This window comes from Mesoplodon densirostris, chromosome 4 (genome assembly GCF_025265405.1).
Source record: "Mesoplodon densirostris isolate mMesDen1 chromosome 4, mMesDen1 primary haplotype, whole genome shotgun sequence".
NCBI lineage: Eukaryota > Metazoa > Chordata > Mammalia > Artiodactyla > Ziphiidae > Mesoplodon > Mesoplodon densirostris.
This window is the reverse complement of record NC_082664.1, coordinates 79,577,638-79,597,507: the sequence shown is the minus strand read 5'-3', so window position 1 is coordinate 79,597,507 and position 19,870 is coordinate 79,577,638. Positions and strand designations below refer to the sequence as shown.

At 43.7% G+C, this 19,870-nt stretch overlaps 1 protein-coding gene across 7 annotated transcripts in view; it reads right to left on the bottom strand.

Annotated features, from left to right (window-relative positions):
- The window catches only part of FMN1 (formin 1), a 411,489-nt gene that overhangs the window by 296,179 nt on the left and 95,440 nt on the right, over positions 1–19,870 (bottom strand). For 5 of the 7 annotated variants that reach the window (XM_060096557.1, XM_060096559.1, XM_060096560.1 and 2 more), the window contains exons 1-2: positions 9,604–11,472; positions 8,124–8,241 (exon numbers count right to left, since the gene is read on the bottom strand). In XM_060096557.1, the coding sequence (XP_059952540.1) occupies positions 8,124–8,241; positions 9,604–10,977 (1,492 nt within the window). In that variant the 5' untranslated portion in view covers positions 10,978–11,472. Of the gene's footprint in view, positions 1–8,123; positions 8,242–9,603; positions 11,473–19,870 lie in introns of those variants that run through there. The other 2 variants (XM_060096555.1, XM_060096556.1) reach the window with 1 other exon arrangement.

Sequence of the window (19,870 nt, the reverse complement as noted above, 5' to 3'; positions counted from 1 at the left end):
TTCAGCAAGTCATAACCTCTTTGGCTCTCATTTGTAAAACTAATAGGATGAATTACATGATTTCTAAGATGTCTGCAGCTCTAAATTTTTAATATTCTAAAATTTCAGATTCTATATTTTAATCTCTTAAAATATAGAATTTTTCATCTCTCTTCTAATCTCTTTTCCTCTGAGCTAAAGATCTTTACTAATACTTCCTGGAATACAGCATATGATTCCTGAGTCGCTGGTCCATACTTTGGGATTCCCTCTGCGTAATATCAAGCCTTAGTTCCCATTGGTGTTGCGGAAGTCAATCTCCCTCCTCACAGCTCCCAGATATATAGTAAGTAGAAGCCTGACACACTCGTGTCGCCTCTGGTTTCCCAGTATGACCTCTTTCTACAGCTATAAGACGCAAGGTTTTCCTGGTCTTTAATCTGTACAGCTTCCAATTTCTGGGCCATCATCATAACTCCATGCAAGTGATGGTAACATACCACAAAGTCCTGTGAAATATACAATGACTAAACCTATAGCCTAGACTGTGAAAGAAGACACTTAGGATAATCTGTCTAGACATATGACATTAAAGGCAAGTCCATTCATGGCTAATGCAGCCTGTTAGCTGTGAATGAATAGGTTTTTTAAAGGTACTGTAGGCCAATAAAATATGCCAAGATATTTATAGCTCTCCCTGGCTGGTGAGGCAAGAATGTCTGACTCACCAGGGAGGGTGGCACACAGCTCTATCACTTTTACCAAGGGAACCTAAATTAGACACAAACCAGAAAGTAGGCGGATCTTTATTAAGTTGAGGGATGGGTTACCTAAAATACTCTAACTAGGGATGTCCCTGAGCCACTCCAAGTTTCGAGGCGGTGTGAGTTATCCCCAAGAGATGCCACAAACAGTGACAGCTTGCCTGCTCACAGTAACCATGATGCCTCAACCTAGGTTCTCTTTACTACCAAAGCTGCAGCGCTCGCCCTAAGTAGGGTGGCCCATGTGCCAGCCCCTAGTCCAGCTCTGATGTGCAGCCAGTGGTGAGTAGGGCTTTTCCAGATGCATGCTGAAAGTTCATTTTTGTTTTGGAAAACATGAGAGCTTTCCTTCTTTGCCCTTTTTTCTTTTTCTTTCTTTACCCCATGGGTAATTAAGTCACTGCCAGTTTCCCAAATGGTGCCATTTTAATCTCACAAACATTAGCTTCATCTCCTCTCAGGATGCTGAGGCACAAATCATGATGGTATATTTTTTAAATATCCTAATAAATAAGGAGATGTTTCAGGCCATTCGTCGTAACACAAAATAGGAGATGAAGAGGAAAGGAAGCCCAGCTCTAGGTTGAGCGTTTGCAGCAAAGGTTCTTCATCTACACCTGAGGAAGTGGCAGGAGATGGGGGGATGTGTGATTATGGGGTGGGGGGAGGGTCTGAAATACTGTAGATGCAAAATTAACTGCAGGGTCTTCTTCCACAGCTTTCTATCATCATTAGGTTTTTTAAGGAGCCTGAGAACACTAAGAATCACTAACCAGAGTAAAACTGAGGGATGGACCCCTGAGATCAGTTGGTCCAAATGTGCCCTTCACTCAGTCTAGCCCTGACCTCAGGAGGGAAATCTACAGAGTATCTAGCATGCATGAGTCACTAGATTCTAAGGAATGCATTTGACTTTTAGGAAAAATAAATCACAAGATACAATTTCATATCGTGTATTTTAAAAAAAAAAGAATATGCCTGGGAGTACATTTAGAAAAAATACAAGATATATATCTATATCCATACATCTGTGTATCTAGTTTATTAAGTGAGAAAAGAAAACTTGAATAGTTTTATAAGATATGTTCCTGCGTAGAAATACTAAGCATTTTAAAGATCTCAATTCTCATTCCCACCTTCACATTAATTTCTAAATTAATGCAATTCCAATAAAAGTCCCAAAGCAATCCTTCTGAAACTTGACCAAGGAGGCTAAGGCTTTCTGGAAGAATAAATAAGAGGAAAGCTAAAAACATATTTTTAAAAGTATGCTTGAGAACTTGAACAGATTCTGAGATGTATTATAATGCTGCAATCATTAAGATACTGGTACAAAACACAAAAAGGGAACAGAAAGCCCAAGACAGTCCTAAACTTATCACGGAGAGGAATAATTACTCCAGAAGCCTGCTGTACAATTAGCTACTTAGAAAAACAGAAGCTGTCTTAGCTCTCTACCTCGGGCTAGGCACCGAAGTAAGTTTTCAACATGAAATGGAAAACAAGAAGACAAGGAAGGAAGAGGTGGAAAGAAATCACTTAAGAAATTTAAACATAGAGCTGATCTTTGAGTAGGGGAGGTCCTCTTAAGCCAAAACAAAAGTTATACAATAAAATGAGGGTAGATTTGACTACATGAATATTTAAAACTTCTATACCAGAAAATACAAGTAAAATAAAAAGCAAATGATAAGAGGGAAAAACATTTTCAGTGTTTTAAAAGTACTGATTTCATACTGAATAACTTTAGATAAAAAATTAAGTTTGGCAATTAATATGCACCAAAAACCTGAAAAAGGCATATACACTTATATATAGCAATTCCACAAGGAATGTGTTCTAATCAAAGGAAAACACCTATGAACAAAAATATTTATAGTATTGTTATTTTCATTATTATACATAATAACTTGAAAAAAATGAAATCTCTATAAATATAATTATTGTTCAAATGTAGTAAAAATCAAAGATAGTCACATTTTCAAGTGTAAAAAGCAGTCTGTACAGTGTGATAAAAATTTTAAGTATGGGACTTCCCTGTTGGCACACTGGTTAAGAACCCGCCTGCCAATGCAGGCGACACGGGTTCGAGCCCTGGTCCGGGAAGATCCCACATGCCACGGAGCGACTACAACTACTGAGCTTGCGCTCTAGAGCCCATGAGCCACAACTACTGAGCCCGCACGCCTAGAGCCCGTGCTCCGCAACGAGAGAAGTCACCGCCAATGAGAAGCCCACACACCCAATGAAGAGTAGCCCCCGCTCGCTGCAACTAGAGAAAGCCCACGCCCAGCAACGAAGACCCAACACAGCCAAAAATAAATTAGTTAATTTAAAAAAAAATTTTTTTTTAATTTTAATTATTAAATTCACATAGGCCTATCATAATTCAAAATGGTGGCAATGGGGGCTTCCCTGGTGGCGCAGTGGTTGAGAGTCCGCCTGCCAATGCAGGGGACATGGGTTCGTGCCCCGGTCTGGGAGGAGCCCACATGCCGCGGAGTGGCTGGGCCCGTGAGCCATGGCCGTTGAGCCTACGTGTCCGGAGCCTGTGCTCCGCAGCAGGAGAGGCCACAACAGTGAGAGGCCAACATACCGCAAAAAATAAATAAATTAATTAATTAACTAATTTTTTAAAAAGTTCTTTAAAAAAAAATGGTGGCAATGATCTCTCTATGAAACACATTATAGAGAGTTTGTTTTGCTCTGTGATATTTCTGGATATTTCCAAATTTATTTTATTTTGTAATATTGGGAAACGTTGAAAGCATATGGAAGATTTTCTGAGATCAGTAAACAAAGCCTTTACACCAAGGTGAAGTAGGTGTGCAAAGAGCAAGGCTCTCGAGGATAGCCATTATATTTTCTATGAACTGACTGCAGTAGAAAACATAACCCTCCCACGGGATACAAAGCAGGAGTTTTTCTTTGTGCCCTTGTATCAGACGCCTGTGTGGTCAGGTGCCAATTCTTCGCACAGACTGATGGGCTTTAGAACCTTCTTACACCGCCAACTGACTCCAGGTGAAACTGTGCTGAGTATCTTCTATTTGCCTCCTAGATCCACTCTCCCCCTTTCTGGGTCCTTTTCTTGGCTCTGTTGTGTGGCCTAAAGTGGATCCCGGTCCTCTGACTTCTCTTTGGATTTGGTGAAGGGCAGAGATGGCAGGAGACCAGAGAGCAGGAGAAGGAAGTCAGGGCATTTATGCCCACAATTCCCTCCGGCCGCCAGGTCACCGTGGATTGGATGCATCCCTCCACTGAAGGCCATCGCTCCCATCTGGCAGCCCTCTCCACACCACTCGGCCTCCCTCTGACATTCTGGGTTTTCCAGTAGCTTCTCCTGGCCCTGCCCCTTCAGGTCTAGGGCTGCAAACACCTCCCGTGATTACTAGCCCCAGAGAGCTCCTTCATCTCTCACTGCTTTCCCCAAACCCTGTCCACACCTTTGTGGACAAACTCTCAAACAAATCATCTTCACCTGATCCCTGACAGGACCCTGGCTGATACGGTAATAGTATAATTATCCAAAGAAAAAATAAATATGGCTAAGTGCATTTATTCTTCACAAAGCAAAAAGAAAAAAGTGACCTAATATGGTTTAGAAAATTCTTTTATTCAAGTTTGAGATAAAAGTTTAACCCCATGTTACCTCTATGATTATTCTATGATACCTAGATCTTTATAATTTCCAGTCCTTTTTTTTTTTTTAAAGACTTTGGGCATGTTACTAACCCTTATATAACGTGACCACGTACAAGACAGCATGTTAGAGGACGAACAGATCACTGGTTCTCTGTTTCTCATGAGATAAATTGCTTTTGCAGCATTAAATTTAAAGGCAGACATTTACATTTTTCTTTTAGATTCCCTTGTATTGTTTCATAGCACACCTTTTCCCTTGGCTGTGATTGGGTTTTACTTGGCCCCCGGCTTCACAAGGTAATCAAGTTTACTCCATTCAGATGTTTCTGGTCTGCAGCACAAGAAAGTGGCAGGGACTCAGCTGAGTTGATTAACCATTTAAGGACGCAAGGAGGGGCTTCCCTGGTGGTGCAGTGGTTGAGAGCCCGCCTGCCGATGCAGGGGACACGGGTTCGTGTCCCGGTCCGGGAAGATCCCACATGCCGCGGAGCGGCTGGGCCCATGAGCCATGGCCACTGAGCCTGGGCGTCCAGAGCCTGTGCTCCGCAACGGGAGAGGCCACAACAGTGAGAGGCCCGCGTACCGCAAAAAAAAGAAAACAAAAAAGGATGCAAGGAGCCCACTAAAAGATTCTTCCTAGAAAAGCAAGACTATCCCCCAAGCTTGTTTCGAGAGCAAGCTCCTATACTAGAGGAGGAAAGACAATTCTGAGAACAAGGAGTCTGTCACTCAGATTGTCCCCAGCCCAATTCCAAGGAATACAGGGAAATGCTCTTTTCACTCGTAATAGCTGTGAGGCATCCCAAACACAAAGCAGAATTGCATTGATAATAATGTATGAAAGCACAGCACAGGACTTGGGAGAAAGTAATTCTTTCTCATTTGAGCAGAGCAATTCAAGTACAGTGTGAATGAACACAGGGGACCCTCCCTGCGTGGTAGAAGTCAACTCCAGCACCTGTGCAAGTCCCTTGAGTGACAGCTCTAGTGAGCCCTAGTGCCTCTCAACTGGCCCATCACCAAGGCTCCAAGAGCTCACAGAATGGCAGTGGAAGTGCCCTTAGTGGTGGACACACTATCATCAGAATGGCATCAGAGGCTCTAGTGGAAGCCGAAGGCTTTAGCTGCCAAGAGAGTTAGTTGCAGCATCAGCAGCTATAGATGATGCTGATGATTTTGGCAGTGGCAGGAGTGTGCATCCTAGGCAGTGGGCACCAGCAACAGTGGTCAGCTACCCTCACATGGCAAAGAGGACTCCAGAAGCCATAGTTTAAAGGGACAGCTTCCCTTAGGTCAGCTCTTTCTTTTTTATCCTTGAACAAAAGTGAGTTTACAGTATTAGGTGATCTCCTAGGCCCTCAGAAAAAGATCATCGAATGATAAACTCTGAATAGAGGGAAACACAAGCAGTGGCACATCCAAAGCAGCCGAGGGCAACACAAGGACAGTGAGAGACTCATGATGAAAATCACCATCTCTTTGCCAGCCCTGCCAAGGACTGGGCTTCGATGTCAACAGCACAGAACTCCAATAGCACACTTGAAATATAAACAGTCATGCTCTCCCCTTTCACTAATTTAATGAATTATACATGCCAGGAAAAATTAAGAGAACTGACGATGTAAAAGCATAAGACTTCAAACACCTTGAAATATTTTGGAACGAATTTTTCTGTCTCTGTGCTCCCTACAGAGTGGCAATTTTAATCTACTTCCCTAAGGGCAGGGAAACCAATGGAAATACCACAAAATATGTTAAGTTATAAACCAAATGCTTATAAGACTCCAGATTAAAATATGTTAAGCTACAAACCAAATGCTTATAAGACTCCAGATTTCTCAACAACAGAGCTCAAGAAAATCACAAGGAAAATGTTAACTTCCTAAAGATTAGCAGTAAATGGCAAGACAACCATATGTTGGCTGAGTAATGGGGTAAAAAGAAGTTTCCTACAGGCATGGAGTATCTTCTTTGATAACCTCCAGAGTGTATCAGCAGAGTGATTAGCGCTACAAGACTCTCAAGACAATGAGCACCAGACCTGGCTGGGAGCACGGTAAGTAAGACACAGTACTGCCACCCATGGGAACTGGCTGGGGACCTAGGTGCCTTCTCCAGACAACAGCCAGCATTCTCTCTGTTGCAAGCTGTCATTGTGCCATCAGAACGAACCCAAGAGAACTGTCATTATTCATCAATTCCTCCCTCCTTTTTTCCCCATCTCATCCGAGACCTTAGACAGCTTGGAGAACACGCATTTCATTACAAAAAAAAAAGAGAGACTGGGAGAGCTACTGACTTTGAGTGTAATGATAGCACTCCTCTGAGCTTCTGGAAATGGAAGGGGACAGAAGCAAAGACTAAGGAATCTCTGTAGAGTATAAATGCCCCCAAATATGACTTGAAGTAGATTGAAAAGCTGTTTATGTCACTTCCTTCTCTACTCAGCAAATGCTCATCGTCACAAAGAAGATGGCCACCCCAATATAAACTAGGAATAAGAACTTATAGGATTCCGGTTTTTCATTAAAGCGAACTTCAGGACTTTTCACTGTTCAAACTGTGCCAGATCATAGGAAAGACAACTTGGTAGGTGGTACAATATTGCAGTCATAAGCAATCCGATTTTGGAAAAATCAAATGTAGAGAAGAAGAATGCAACGCTATGTACATTTTCACCAAGGCTGTAATAGCTTTCTTTCTGTAATTCAAGCAGGTCAGAAAAAAATGTCATGAAGTAGTTGATGTCTTGGGGTAGTCAGAAGTTTGCAATTGTGTAAATGGAGGCTAAAGCAATCAGGCTGTAGAACTGAGATTCATCTGTGTTCTCAATCACTGACTGTAATTTTATCATCTTACAAAAAAAACCTGTGTATTACTAAACCACCCAAACTTTGATCCACTTATGTCATCAACCAATAGGAACTGAAAGAAGTATTTCTGTATAACCATACAGAGTGGTAATATACACACATACCTAAGACAACCAGCAAAATCGAAGTCTGTGTTACGTAATCTTCAAATATCAGGAAGAAGACAAAGAGGTTTCATCAGAGATACATAGAGACACACATATACAATTAAGATATATCCTCCTCTCATTCTTTTTTTTTTTTTTTTAGATTTCACATGAACCCTTCACTTAAAGAGTAAAAATATCTAGATTCCCATTCTACTTAAATATATTCAAGCAAAGCTCCTGGGAAGGTTTCCAGGGAGTCAGATTGCTTTGAAATTGGCCATGCATTAAATAAAGCTTTGTCTAACAGAAGTGAAAGAGTAACTGATATGGTATCTGTACGTTCACTCTGCACAAGGTTCCTGTGGCTCAAAAGCATTACTCAAAGACAAAGAACAAATCAGATTACAGCTCTGGAGTCTCGTACTCTACCTCTGCCAGCAACCCTGCCAGCTTACATGACATTCTGTGAGGGCCAACCACCTGCTTCCTGAGGAATCTGTAATCTACCTTCTCCATTAGTTCCCCCGAGGTTCTCCTCCTTTACACATGTGCCCCCCTTCACTCATTCCACGGCGTTCACCTTTCATCTCTAAGAGATTCATTAGTGATAAGTGTGCAAGGGTTCACTTTAACAGCAAAACCAAAAAGAAAAGCCTTCAGCATTACATTTTATAATGAAACAAAAACTTAAATTCTGTGAGTCTACTGAGCTAGAACTAAAAGCCATTGCAGCAAGAGATTCATTCTTGGTACCTGGCTTCTTTTCCCATTACCTGCTTCAGTGTACTTCAATCCCACTTTTTCTTCTGTGTCTTTTGTCTTTGGGGGTGGCCAGACAGCTTGGAGTCTGCCAGGAGTCCTATCGTCCTGCTCGGTGGGGCTGTGGTCAGGCTGTTGGAAAAGTGGGCAAACAAAAGAGTAGGTTAAATGAAATGTGGCCAGAGCCAATTAATCCCTGAGAACAACTGTGCTAACTCTGAAATTAATTTTAATGGCACATTGCTCTCATTCACTGTAACTGAAACATCTCACTCCAATACGATCCTTTTCTAGAAATGTCAAGTGATCAGTTGGGGTGGAAAGAGAAGTAACTCAAGGCCAAGTATTACACAACCTTCAATAGTTGATTTTTAGCATATAACTTTTTTTTAAATCACAAGTACACTTTGATCTGAAGATACAAATATACTATAATAGGGTACATTTATAGGGATGTTTAGAAATATATCCCAAACTCCAGTTATTTATAATATAAAAACTAGTTTTGCATTTTCTGTGAACATTACCTGTAGGCCAAGATACACTTCTCTAAGATGTCCACATTGATCATTTCTTTTTTTTCTTTCCCACACACACACAAAAATGAATGAGCTGGCTTTCACATTCAAGCTATTTTTATAGAGGTTGATTTTTACAACTAGGAGAATGCTATGTTGTATTTAGTTTTTAACTGCAACCTAAGATAGTTTTTCCAAAGACCTTTAAATTTAACTGATGTATGAGGGAATGATAATTGTATGTCAAATTGATACTAAGCAAGAAATTCTATTTGTTGTCTTTATGAATTTTAAGATCCACAGGACAAGTGCTTGCTAGTCCTTACAAATTACCTGAATAGTTTTTTAATAATAGTAACAGCTTTCACTAATTAGATGGTTACTAAGTGCTAACTTCATTTAATCTTCGCAACAACCAAATAAAGGTTATTTCCTTCATTTTGCTGATCAAGGTCACCCAGCCAGTAATTGGCAGCTAGACTTAAAACCCAAGTCTCACACTAACCCAGTGCGCAATCAAGATGCCTTGTAACCAACACAGAACATTTTAATCACATCACAAACAGGTATTTCGCCAAGTGGCAGACTTTCAAAGGAAAAATACATTTTTCGCAGAGGTATAACTAAGTGGGGAGGAAATCTGGGCTATAGTTCTAGATTTGCATTGATTCCTCATGCTGCTTGGTTTTTAGAAGCACATTTCCCATTAATGTTTAAACTCAGAGTGACGGTTCGCTTTCTGACCTGCACATCTTTACTTATACCTCTCTTACAACAACCCAGAAAAATATAAGGAAGAAAGAAAACGCTTCTGTCCAACTCCATACTCCTTACAAGGACAACTGGACTATAATCATCTTTCACCTAGAAGAGGGTCACTAAGATCGGTATATGAGATGCTCTTTGATAGGAAACCTGAAAAGAAATATAGCAGCATCACATTTTATGACAAAACCCAAAACCCAACGCTACGTACGCTTTTGGAATCCGAGGGGCCATCTGCTGGCCTTGACCTCGACCGCTCAAACACAGCTCTTAGGGACTCCTTCTCATGCCTCATCTTGCGCTTGAGAGCTTCCAGCTCAGAGGTGTCAGCTGTGGTCCCCTTTTTGGGGGGACGGATGAATAAGGCTTTAAAGGCCTCCAAGGCAGTCTCTGGCGGCTTTGGCTTGACCTCTCCTCCCTGGGTCTGGGCTTCTCCGGGGCCGCTCTGGCTCTCCTGGGGGGTACTGCCACTCATCTCTTCCCCCCTGGGCTGTTCAGGGTCTTCTGCCTTCAATTCGGCTTTGGGGACGTCAATGTTGAGCAGCTGAGAGAGCTGCTCCAGGAGAGTGGGAGCGGCCTTTGGATCATTTGTTTTCTCTCCCATCTTCACCATCTGAGGCCCTACCTGTGCTAGGGACCTCTGGACAGGCTGGGTCAACTTAAGCAAAGCCAGGTCCCCGTCCTTTGGTTTAATTTCAGTGATGGTCTCCCCGACCTCGGCTGGGGCTCCCTTCTTCAGCACACGAAGCCCACTAAAAAAAGCTGGAAGCTGGAAGGACTTCTCTCCAGGGACTTCTTTTTTAGAAGGGGTGTTCTCAGTGACACCAACACTTGAGTTCTGGTCTGTTACCACAGGTAGAACTTTGGAACCTCCTTCTCCAGCTTGTCGCTGGCCGGGGCTGTGCTCTGTCTGAAGGCCCCCATCGTCGGGTTCCAATCTGCAGTTTATCTCCTGCAGAGTCCTTTGAGGACCTTCTCCACTGGGCTCTGCATCGCCCCTTTCTCCAGTGGCAGTATTTTCCCTCCCATCTCCTGGCTTTTCTTGGGGCTGCTCAGATAAAACACCACCAGGGGACTTTGGGCCATTGGTGTTGCTTCCCTCTTCTGGCTCCTGGCCTCCATCATCAGAGTCAGAATCACTGGTGGTGTTCACCAGGGTCCCGCGAACCAAAATGACATTGTCTCTGCACACACTCAAAGCAGCCAGTGGAACCAGCTCTTGACCAGGCAGAGAAATCCCTGCCTCTGCTTCTCCCCGGCTTCCCTCCAACCCCGTCTCTGTCTCCACCCTTGGAGTCTTCCCATCATTTCCGAGGTCAGGTGGAACCTGAGTCTCTGCCTCCGGCGGATCCAAGCCACTGCTGGGCTCCTCCAGCTGAGGCGTGGGATCCACCACTAAACTGCGGAAGGCTTTGAGCACCGCATCTTCCTCTTCAGGGTTCACAGATTCCAATTTACTCGTAAAACCAAACAGGGATTTCATAGAGAACTTGGTCAGGATCGACTGGGCCACGTCAAGTTCGGCTTCGGGTTGTCCTGGTTCTGAGCCATCACTGCCATTCGGAGCGTTACCCACGTCCTCCATGTCCCAGCCGTGCCCTGGGCGGCAGATTCTCACTTCTGCGACCTTCCCCTGCTCTCTCAGTTTCTCCACTCCACCGGCTCTTAACTTCCAGGACAGAGAACAGCAGAACACACCAGTGGGACTCAGCCGCGGAGCGAGCACACTTGGCCGGGCTCTGGTCCCTCCCGAGCCCTCCTTCCGGTTTCCGCGGTGATGGGGCGTCCGGGGCAACTATAAAAAGTCCGCGGAGCTTTATGCCCAGAGGCAGCCGAGACTGCGCACCTTACTACACACGGACTGGGGAGGCTGCTCCTCTGGGACTTCCGTATTTATTCCCGGGGACAAAAGGCTTTTTGTCGTAGGGAAAGTCAGCCTGCCCCCACTCACCCCAGCCCAGGACTTTGCCACGAGCTCCGCCCCAGTGCCGGCCGTTCTCCTGGTCGCTTTCAACTTCCTCATTGGTGAGCAAGTGAGGCTCCAGAAAGTGCTGAGCCGGCAAGCTGATCCTGACAGCCTTCAACCACCCCCGGAGCCGCGGAAGAAATTTAAAAGTGAATCAGCAGCAAATGACTGAAATACTTCTTACGGGCTCTCTTTTGCCATCTAAATCACGGTCAGAAGCTTGTGCCATCCAGGCCAAAAAAAAAAAAAAACAAACCCCAAAACAAAAATCTAGCAGTGTAGGGCCTCCCTGGTGGCGCAGTGGTTAAGAGTCCGCCTGCCGATGCAGGGGATACGGGTTCGTGCCCCGGTCTGGGAGGATCCCATATGCCGCGGAGCGGCTGGGCCCGTGAGCCATGGCCGCTGGGCCTGCGCATCCGGAGCCTGTGCTCCGCAACGGGAGAGGCCACAACAGTGAGAGGCCCGCATACCGCAAAAAAAAAAAAAAAAAAAAAAAAAAAAAAAAAAAATCTAGCAGTGCACACAGACCAACAGCCACTCACAAAGCCCAAAGCAAAAAAAGAAAAGAAAGAAACAGATCATCTCAGGATGCCCAGGACTCTCAAAAGCAGTTAATTTACTGCCCTTGAAGCTTGCTTTTCTTTTCTTTTTTAAAGTGCTTTCTTCCGCTTCCCTGCAGGTTTCATCTGGAATGCAGATTTTAGCTGCCCCAGCCGGAGAAGGAAAACCAACTCGACTGGTTTCAGATTACTGCTATTTTAGCTCTGCCCTGGTGTCTGTGTTCTACAAACAGGTACCTAGGCAAGCACACCCACCACGCCCACTGTCCACCAGCCTTAGGGTGGCAGAGTAAACAGCCCCAGCCAGCCTGGCAGGAACGATTACCCTCCACACTCTCTGTGCCAACCTTGGGCTTCTGCTCAGCAGCTCTGACTTCCTGGCTTCCTTATGAATCCTGCGGGCCAAAGCCTCTGTGCTTCAGCCATCCAACCAACAAATTGAAACCTGGCGTGATACAAAGTAACACACAACCTGCCTTGTTAGGTAAAGCAATTCACTGAAGGTCCCCAAGGAGCCCCATTCCCCTAAAGGGAAAAACACCTGAAAGGTCTCTAGCAGGTCTCTGTCACAGACCCAATTTGCCTAAAACAAAAACAGGAAAGACAAAACCACCACCAAACATCAGCTCAATGTAGTTTCCAATGGTGATTATATGCTGAGAACCTGGCAATGAAGAACATGGAAAAATTGCAGCTCTGTTTCCCAGCAGCATACCTGCTGCCTCTTGGGGCAGCTTCCTGTCGTACCTGAAGGTCTCAGTGTTTTTCAAATCCCATCCAGTCAGCAGGCATTTAGTAAGCACCTGGGATGGATAAGGTACTGTGCTGGATCAGAAGAACCAAACTGGCTTAATAGTCATCATGGTTTAATAGTAATCACCGGCTCTCTGAACAAAGCTTCGAGAAGATTGAGCCCAAGTGTTAAACGCAAACAAATTCTGCCAAACAGAAGCTGTAGCCACAAGCAAAACAACTGTCTTGCTTTATCCGCAGCAGGGAATGGCTGTGGCTTCCTCACTGCTAACTTGAATTGTGTTCCCCACTAAGTATTAATACTAAGAAATTCTGATCACAATGATAAATTTCTAGCATGATGCGTTCAAAAGAAACCCTCACACAAAAAGGGTACATACGATTATAACCCATCAACTCCTATTGGAAAGTTAAGACAGTACTTCCTAATCCCTGATTTGACCTTGTATCTAAACGGATACTTTCCTGTTTGCTCCTGATCCCAGTATATTTGGGGATTATTAACTAGGGTACAGTTAATCAAAAGGCCACCACAACACACAGGAAAATTCATTGGTGACATGTATGTCTCAGAACAAGCTTCCTGTCTCAAGGAAATGCCCGTTGATAAAATCATACTTCTGCTTCTTCAAGACAGAAAAAAAAGGAATCATCACATCAGATCATAAGATCAGTCTTCTGAAGAACTACGTAGAACAGCCAATATACAGGTGAGGGGAGGAGACATGGCACATATTTGGTGTTCTTCAACTGAGAAAGCTCCATTTTCTCAGACATAGTTATTGATTTCCAGAATAAGTTTCTAAGCACTTTCAGCAGATTTGGGCAAAATGGGACATAAACTGGAGGGGCTGATGGCTCTTCTACAGTACAGCATGGAGCAGAATTACAAAGTTTTAGCATCCTCTCAATACCCACGGACACCAATACAATGTCATGGAAAGTGTGGGAAGTCCTGGGTCCCAGGGAGATGATTTGATCCCAGTCCCTTGACTCGAGTTAGGTAAGGTATTATTAGGTTTGTTTTAAAAGTGAAGCAACCATGGTCAAGAGAACACAACCAAGCCAAGGTTCACAGCTAGTAAGTGGAGGATACTAATAATACCTAACATTTATTGGGTGTTTATAAGCACTGTTCTAGGTGCTCCATGTGTATTAACTGATTGGTACATCTAGCTATGAGGCTGGTATTATTTTCTTTTTCATGTTTAGAAACTGAGGAGCAGAAAGATGATGTAGCTTGCCCGTGTTCACAGGTGGAACTGGAACCTGAATCCAGGCAATCAGGCCCCAGAATCCACAATCACTCTTCCAAAACCCTGAGCTCTGCATCCTGCCGTAATAGGACTCCACACACGCCTGCATCTTGAAATGTGCAAGAGTGTCAGCCCGGTTAGTTGGTGGTCTCTCACTAGGACATGTATTGTACTTTACCCTTTGAGATGATACAGAAGGTTGACTTCACAAAAAGAAAAAACAATATGAGAATGACCATTCTTTTCCCTCGTTGTAATTTAGGGGGGAAATCTAGAGGGGGTGCTTAGAAAAATCAAGCAAAAATTCCTAGCTGGCTTGTCTACTGGTCACAGACAAGACATACAATCCTCGGGACTCAAACCTATCAAGAGGCTTTCCATCTTACCCGTACAATTCTCCTTCATTTAGGAAGCTTAACTACCACAAAGATGCATTCATCCAACAATCATTGTTAAGCACCGACTCTGTACAAGGCTCCGGGGATATAAAGATAAAAAAACTTCAGCCCTCCACCTTCATGAAACATGAAGTTTAATACAGGAAATCAGCCAAGAAAGAGGTGATTCCTGTTCATAGACTGTAACTGAGTACTTTATACCCCAGACTCGGTCTAAACAGCAATAGGTGGACATAAGACAATTCTGAATGAAAGAAGCAGTGACCATAAAAATATGAAGATGAGTAAGAAAGAGAAGCATGGTAGTTTACAGAGATCTTTGAATATTGACTCTTTCAGGCCACTGGTTCTCATGGCCATGAGAAATGTTACAACATCTGGTCATTTAGGGAATGGAAAAATGCTTCAGACCATAGTGTTCAAATAAGCAGCCTACAAATTTGATCTTAGTTGGGTGGTCTTGAAAAATGAATCCATTTAAGGCTTTAACATTCTCGGGGTGGTGGGGGGAGAGAATAACTTCTCTTGCACGTTATTTCTCTCTGTCTTGTCCTGTGATGCACACTTATTAAGTACCTACTACACAAAACCAGTGACATCCAAGACTTTCTCCTTTTCAACCTCACCTGACTCTCTTTTGTTCTAACCTCAAAACACTTAAGCTCTCTAACAGCTACACCTGTGCAAAAGGCAGATTAAAAATAATCTGCCTTGGACAACTAGTTGAAACAGGCATGATGAATATTAGGTAGGATTTAACCCACATGTTGCTCTTTGTAACTACTTGTTAAAAACAATCACTACCCAGCTACTTGAAAATTGGACACTATTTGTGTGCAGAATTTACTACCAATGAATTCTCTGTGTTCCTCCAATCTCACCATCTTCTCAGATTGAGGCTGGAGCTAATTTTACCTCATGGCAATGGGAACATTAGTCCAACAAACAATACCTAGTGAGCTAAGCCTAAAAGAATGGTTGCAAAAACAACAACAAAAAAGGCATATCATCTCCTGGAAGCAGTAGAACCTAGCTTCTTGATTCTAATAACAACTAGAGGAATGAGCATTAAAATTTTTTAAGTCAATTTGCAGAAATTGGACACTGCCTAAAAGAAAAACTTCCTAAAGCCCCCCACCTCACACACTTACTCTTTGCAGCCCTCTGCCATGTCACTCAGCTTAGAGAATGCCTTCTCACATTCTCATAAAATCCCAGAAAGGCAAGGGAAAAGTAAAGCAAGTGAGATTAATTTCACGGTGTTGGGCTAAATGATTCTCATGTTTCTCCTTATCCAGTATACTTCAAGTTCCCGGCCTGCATTTAATGACTAATGGCTTCCAGCTTCTAGGGGTTCAACTAGGTTCATGTGACGATTGCTTGAAAAAAATAGAAAACAGTTAAAATTAATAAGAGTAAGTAAGATTGTGGAAACTATTTCTGTGGAAGGAAAGAGTTCAGAGCAAGGGGCTGAGTAAAGTAAGTAAACTATGAAGATATAAGTGGGGTTATGGGCAGAAATGGTTTTTTTGGGTTCCGGAAGTGTGTTTTAACTAAGTGAAGTCTGATATAAATGGTGAGAACTGGGGCTTCCCTGGTGGCGCAGTGGTTGAGAGTCTGCCTGCCGATGCAGGCGACGTGGGTTAATGCCCCGGTCTGGGAGGATCCCGCATGCCGCGGAGTGGCTGGGCCCGTGGGCCATGGCCGCTGAGCCTGCACGTCCGGAGCCTGTGCTCCGCGGCGGGAGGGGCCACAACAGTGAGAGGCCCACGTACCACAGGAAAAAAAAAATCCTTTAAATGGTGAGAACTGAGGACATGATGACCACACAAGTACTCAAAAAGACATTTGTTAAATGAATGAGGTGTCAGATGAAAGGAGTGTAAGATTATGGAAGAAGAATCAAATTGTTAGGAGGCTGAAGAGGTCTTTAGAAGGACTAGAAGTCAACCAGCCCAACATTCTTCTTCTAAAGATGGAGACATTTGAAGTCAAGAGAAGCTAAGTAACTGGTACCAGCTCACGCAGCTCAAGTGCAGCCATTAAGGTGGGAAAAGAGGCGTCCCAACTCCTGTCCACCCCGTGTCACATCCCCCTACTGCCTTGGCATTTGATCTTACCTTCTTCCTGATCAGCATCTTCTTTAAGCTCATTTTCCACATCTTCAAAATGGAGTTATGAGGCCAAATGAAAGACAGGGCCGGAGACCTCGCTAGGCTTCTCCTTCTATTTCAGGCAGTGCTTTCCCTGCCTTCACGGCGTGGATTCCCCCAGCCAACTACTGCAACCCTCAAAACAGCCCCTCTGGCTCAGCCTTGGAGAAGCCAGCAGCTGTTTTTACTGATTGATTCAAAAGAAAACAGGCTGCACCTGCCAATGGCAAGGCCAGGGCCCAGTGATTAAGGCCTTTTTCAATTGAGCAGACTTAGTGCAAAATGTTTCTAAGACTGGTTCCACTGAGCTGTATTCAAAACTTCTGTGGAAGTGGGTTGAATGTCGGTAACAAACTAGAAGACTCTGAAAGGGAAGAGGGGAGGCTGAGGCATACTCGTGAAGCTGAAGAAGAGAAGGGAGCAGTGGGTACGTCATCTTGCAATGATCAAGGAATGAGGGCAGTGCGCAGTTAAGAACCTGGCCCTGGGGCTTCCCTGGTGGCGCGGTGGTTGAGAGTCTGCCTGCGATGCAGGGGAAACGGGTTCCTGCCCCGGTCCGGGAAGATCCCACATGCCGTGGAGCGGCTAGGCCTGTGAGCCATGGCCGCTGAGCCTGTGCGTCTGGAGCCTGTGCTCCGCAACGGGAGAGGCCACAACAGTGAGAGGCCCATGTACCGCAAAAACAAAACAAAACAAAACAAAACAAAACAAAAAGAACCTGGCCCTGGGGCCTGGGCTAACACCCTACTCTGCTCCTGCAAGAAACTTGACCTTGGACAAGTTATATAAGCAACCTGTGTCTCAGCTTCCTCACCTAGAAACTTGGAATAAGCAAAGTACCTACTTCGTGGGTTATTAGAAGCATTAAATAAACTAATATGTTTCACACTCTCATCAGTGCCTGGCACGTAGTAAGTACCATATGGATATGACATGTTTTCATAGCAAAGGAATAACTTTCTTAGGGACATCAACCAGCAATCAACAGAATTTTTTTTAACCTTGTCAATATGAAGCAAGTATTTACCGATGAAGTGACGGCCCAAGAAGGAAGCTGCCCTCCCAGTTCCCTCACATATGCTCTTGGACAGAGGAGCCATTTGGTCTGAGCAGGATTGTTCCTTATAGATAGGCCTACTAAATACAACGGCTCCCCATGCCACATCTGTGCCATGAGTGAATTGAGCTCCAAAGAAAATTCTTTCAAGGGGTCCCTTTGGGTGTTTCAGGGCCAGTGCTCTCTGGATTATTGTTTTCCATCTGTATCACCTGAAGAGAGCAATTAGCTTAAAGAGTTCCCAGGTGGCTACTGTAGATGGTGACAGAGTTCACCTGTTCTTTATTACTTTCCCGCGTTCCAAGATGATTTTTAAACCAACTCAATCATTTCAGAAAAAAAAAAAAAAAAATCCATGAACTTGGATTTTCTCCAGAAAATCCTTTTCTCAAGAGTCTGTTGACACATGCTGACGATGTGTGGTCCCTTAGCACTGAGACTTCCCCTCCCTTTGGGGAAGGAGGTTCCCAGATGATGGCTGGCCTGGGAGAGAGCCCAGGGAGTTAACAGCAGAGCAACGACCACTTTTTGTTGTTGTTTTCAGGCCAACTCATTATACTTCAAAGGTGTACGCACTTCACTTAAAATGTCCTTACTCTTACAAATACGAAAATCAAGCTTGAAATAGTTATTACATTACTGCTTAGGGTCTTACTGGCAGATATTTCTAAGTATCAAAGAGTCCTTGGAAATGGATTCAATGTCCGTGACAAAATAAAATATTGTAAGAGGAAAAAGGGAAAGGCTTTGACTTACTTGTGAAGCTGAAGAAGAGGAGGGAAAATAGGAGCATTCTTTAAGGTACAGAATTTCCTTGGACATGTTTTTGAAGAGTTTTGAGCTTTTCCCAAATGAGTAATAGTGATGTCCCACAGAAATAACCACTACAGAAGGCACGGAGTCCATGGAGAAAGCATTTCATTGTGGCTAAAGTTGCTCATGATGAAAGTTGTAGATGAAGATCTGGAATCTCAGAAACTGTATATATCTCTTGCTGTCTATACTCTTGTTCTTCCTGAGTGGTGAAACTAGACAGCCACGGGCTCCGCTGTAACTGGACATCTTTATTTGTCCTTCCTTAATTTTTTTTTAAGTAGAAGTTATCTTGAGAATATGAGTTCCAACACCAAAGATATAGTTATCATTGTTAAATACTTTTAAATTTAAAGGAGGCAAAAGAAAAATTAGGGAAGATGAGGATTTACTTAAAACAAAGTGAAGGTGGATGATAAGAACATGCATGAGAGGAGAGAAGGGGGAGATCTAGCATTTTTTTAGGGTGTCATTGTTGTCCCAAGTAGGTACCATGCTAGGTTCTTTATGCAAGTTTTCTAATACCTTAATCCTCCCCATAACTCTATGAGAAAGGTGTCATTGACCCCATTTTATTAGCGCTGTTCAGTGCAAGTTTCTGTAATGGTGGAAATGTATCTGTGTCATGCAATCCAGTGCCACAGGTGGCCTCTGAGTGCTTAAATGTGCCCAATGTAACTGAGGAATTAAATTTTAAATTTTATTTCATCTTAATTCATAGCCATAGGTGGCTAGTGACTACTGTTTGGCCACTGCTTTAGATGTTAATACTGAAGTTCAGAGACATTAGGGCAATTCAAAGATTACACAACCAATGAGTGGCATTAGCCAGGATCTGCCCTGGATCAACCTGATTCTAAATGTACCTTCTTTTCATTATAATAAATCAAAGAGCTATAGAATTTTGTAACAGTTCTCTTTCACACTGAAACATCAGTATGGGGGCAAAATAGATGATCACCTGGTTACCGGAACCAAATGGCCACTGCAGTTAGAAGGAATTGGCAGAGAGCAGAAAGGACACAAATTAGGAGCCCTGATTTGATCAGTAATGATTCCTTGAAGTTAATACTCACATCATTTAGTCACGTTAAAAGAAAAATATGGAAACCAATGTAAAGGCATTAAAATTACAAAGCAGAAAGTAAGCTAGGCATTGTCACAACTATGGCCCTATTCTTTTTTTTTTTAATATTTATTTATTTACTTATTTGGCTGCACTGGGTCTTAGCTGAGGCACACTGGATCCTCGCTGCTGCGTGAGGGATCTTCGTTGTGGCATGTGGGCTCTTAGTTCCCTGACTGGGGTCAAACCCGGGCCCCCTGCATTGGGGGCGTAGAGTGTCAACCACTGGACCACCAGGGAAGTCCCTATGATCCTATTCTTTTTTTTTTGCAGTACACGGGCCTTTCAGTGTTGTGGCCTCTCCTGTTGCGGAGCATAGGCTCCGGACGCGCAGGCTCAGCAGCCATGGCTCACGGGCCCAGCCGCTCTGCGGCATGTGGGATCTTCCCGGACCAG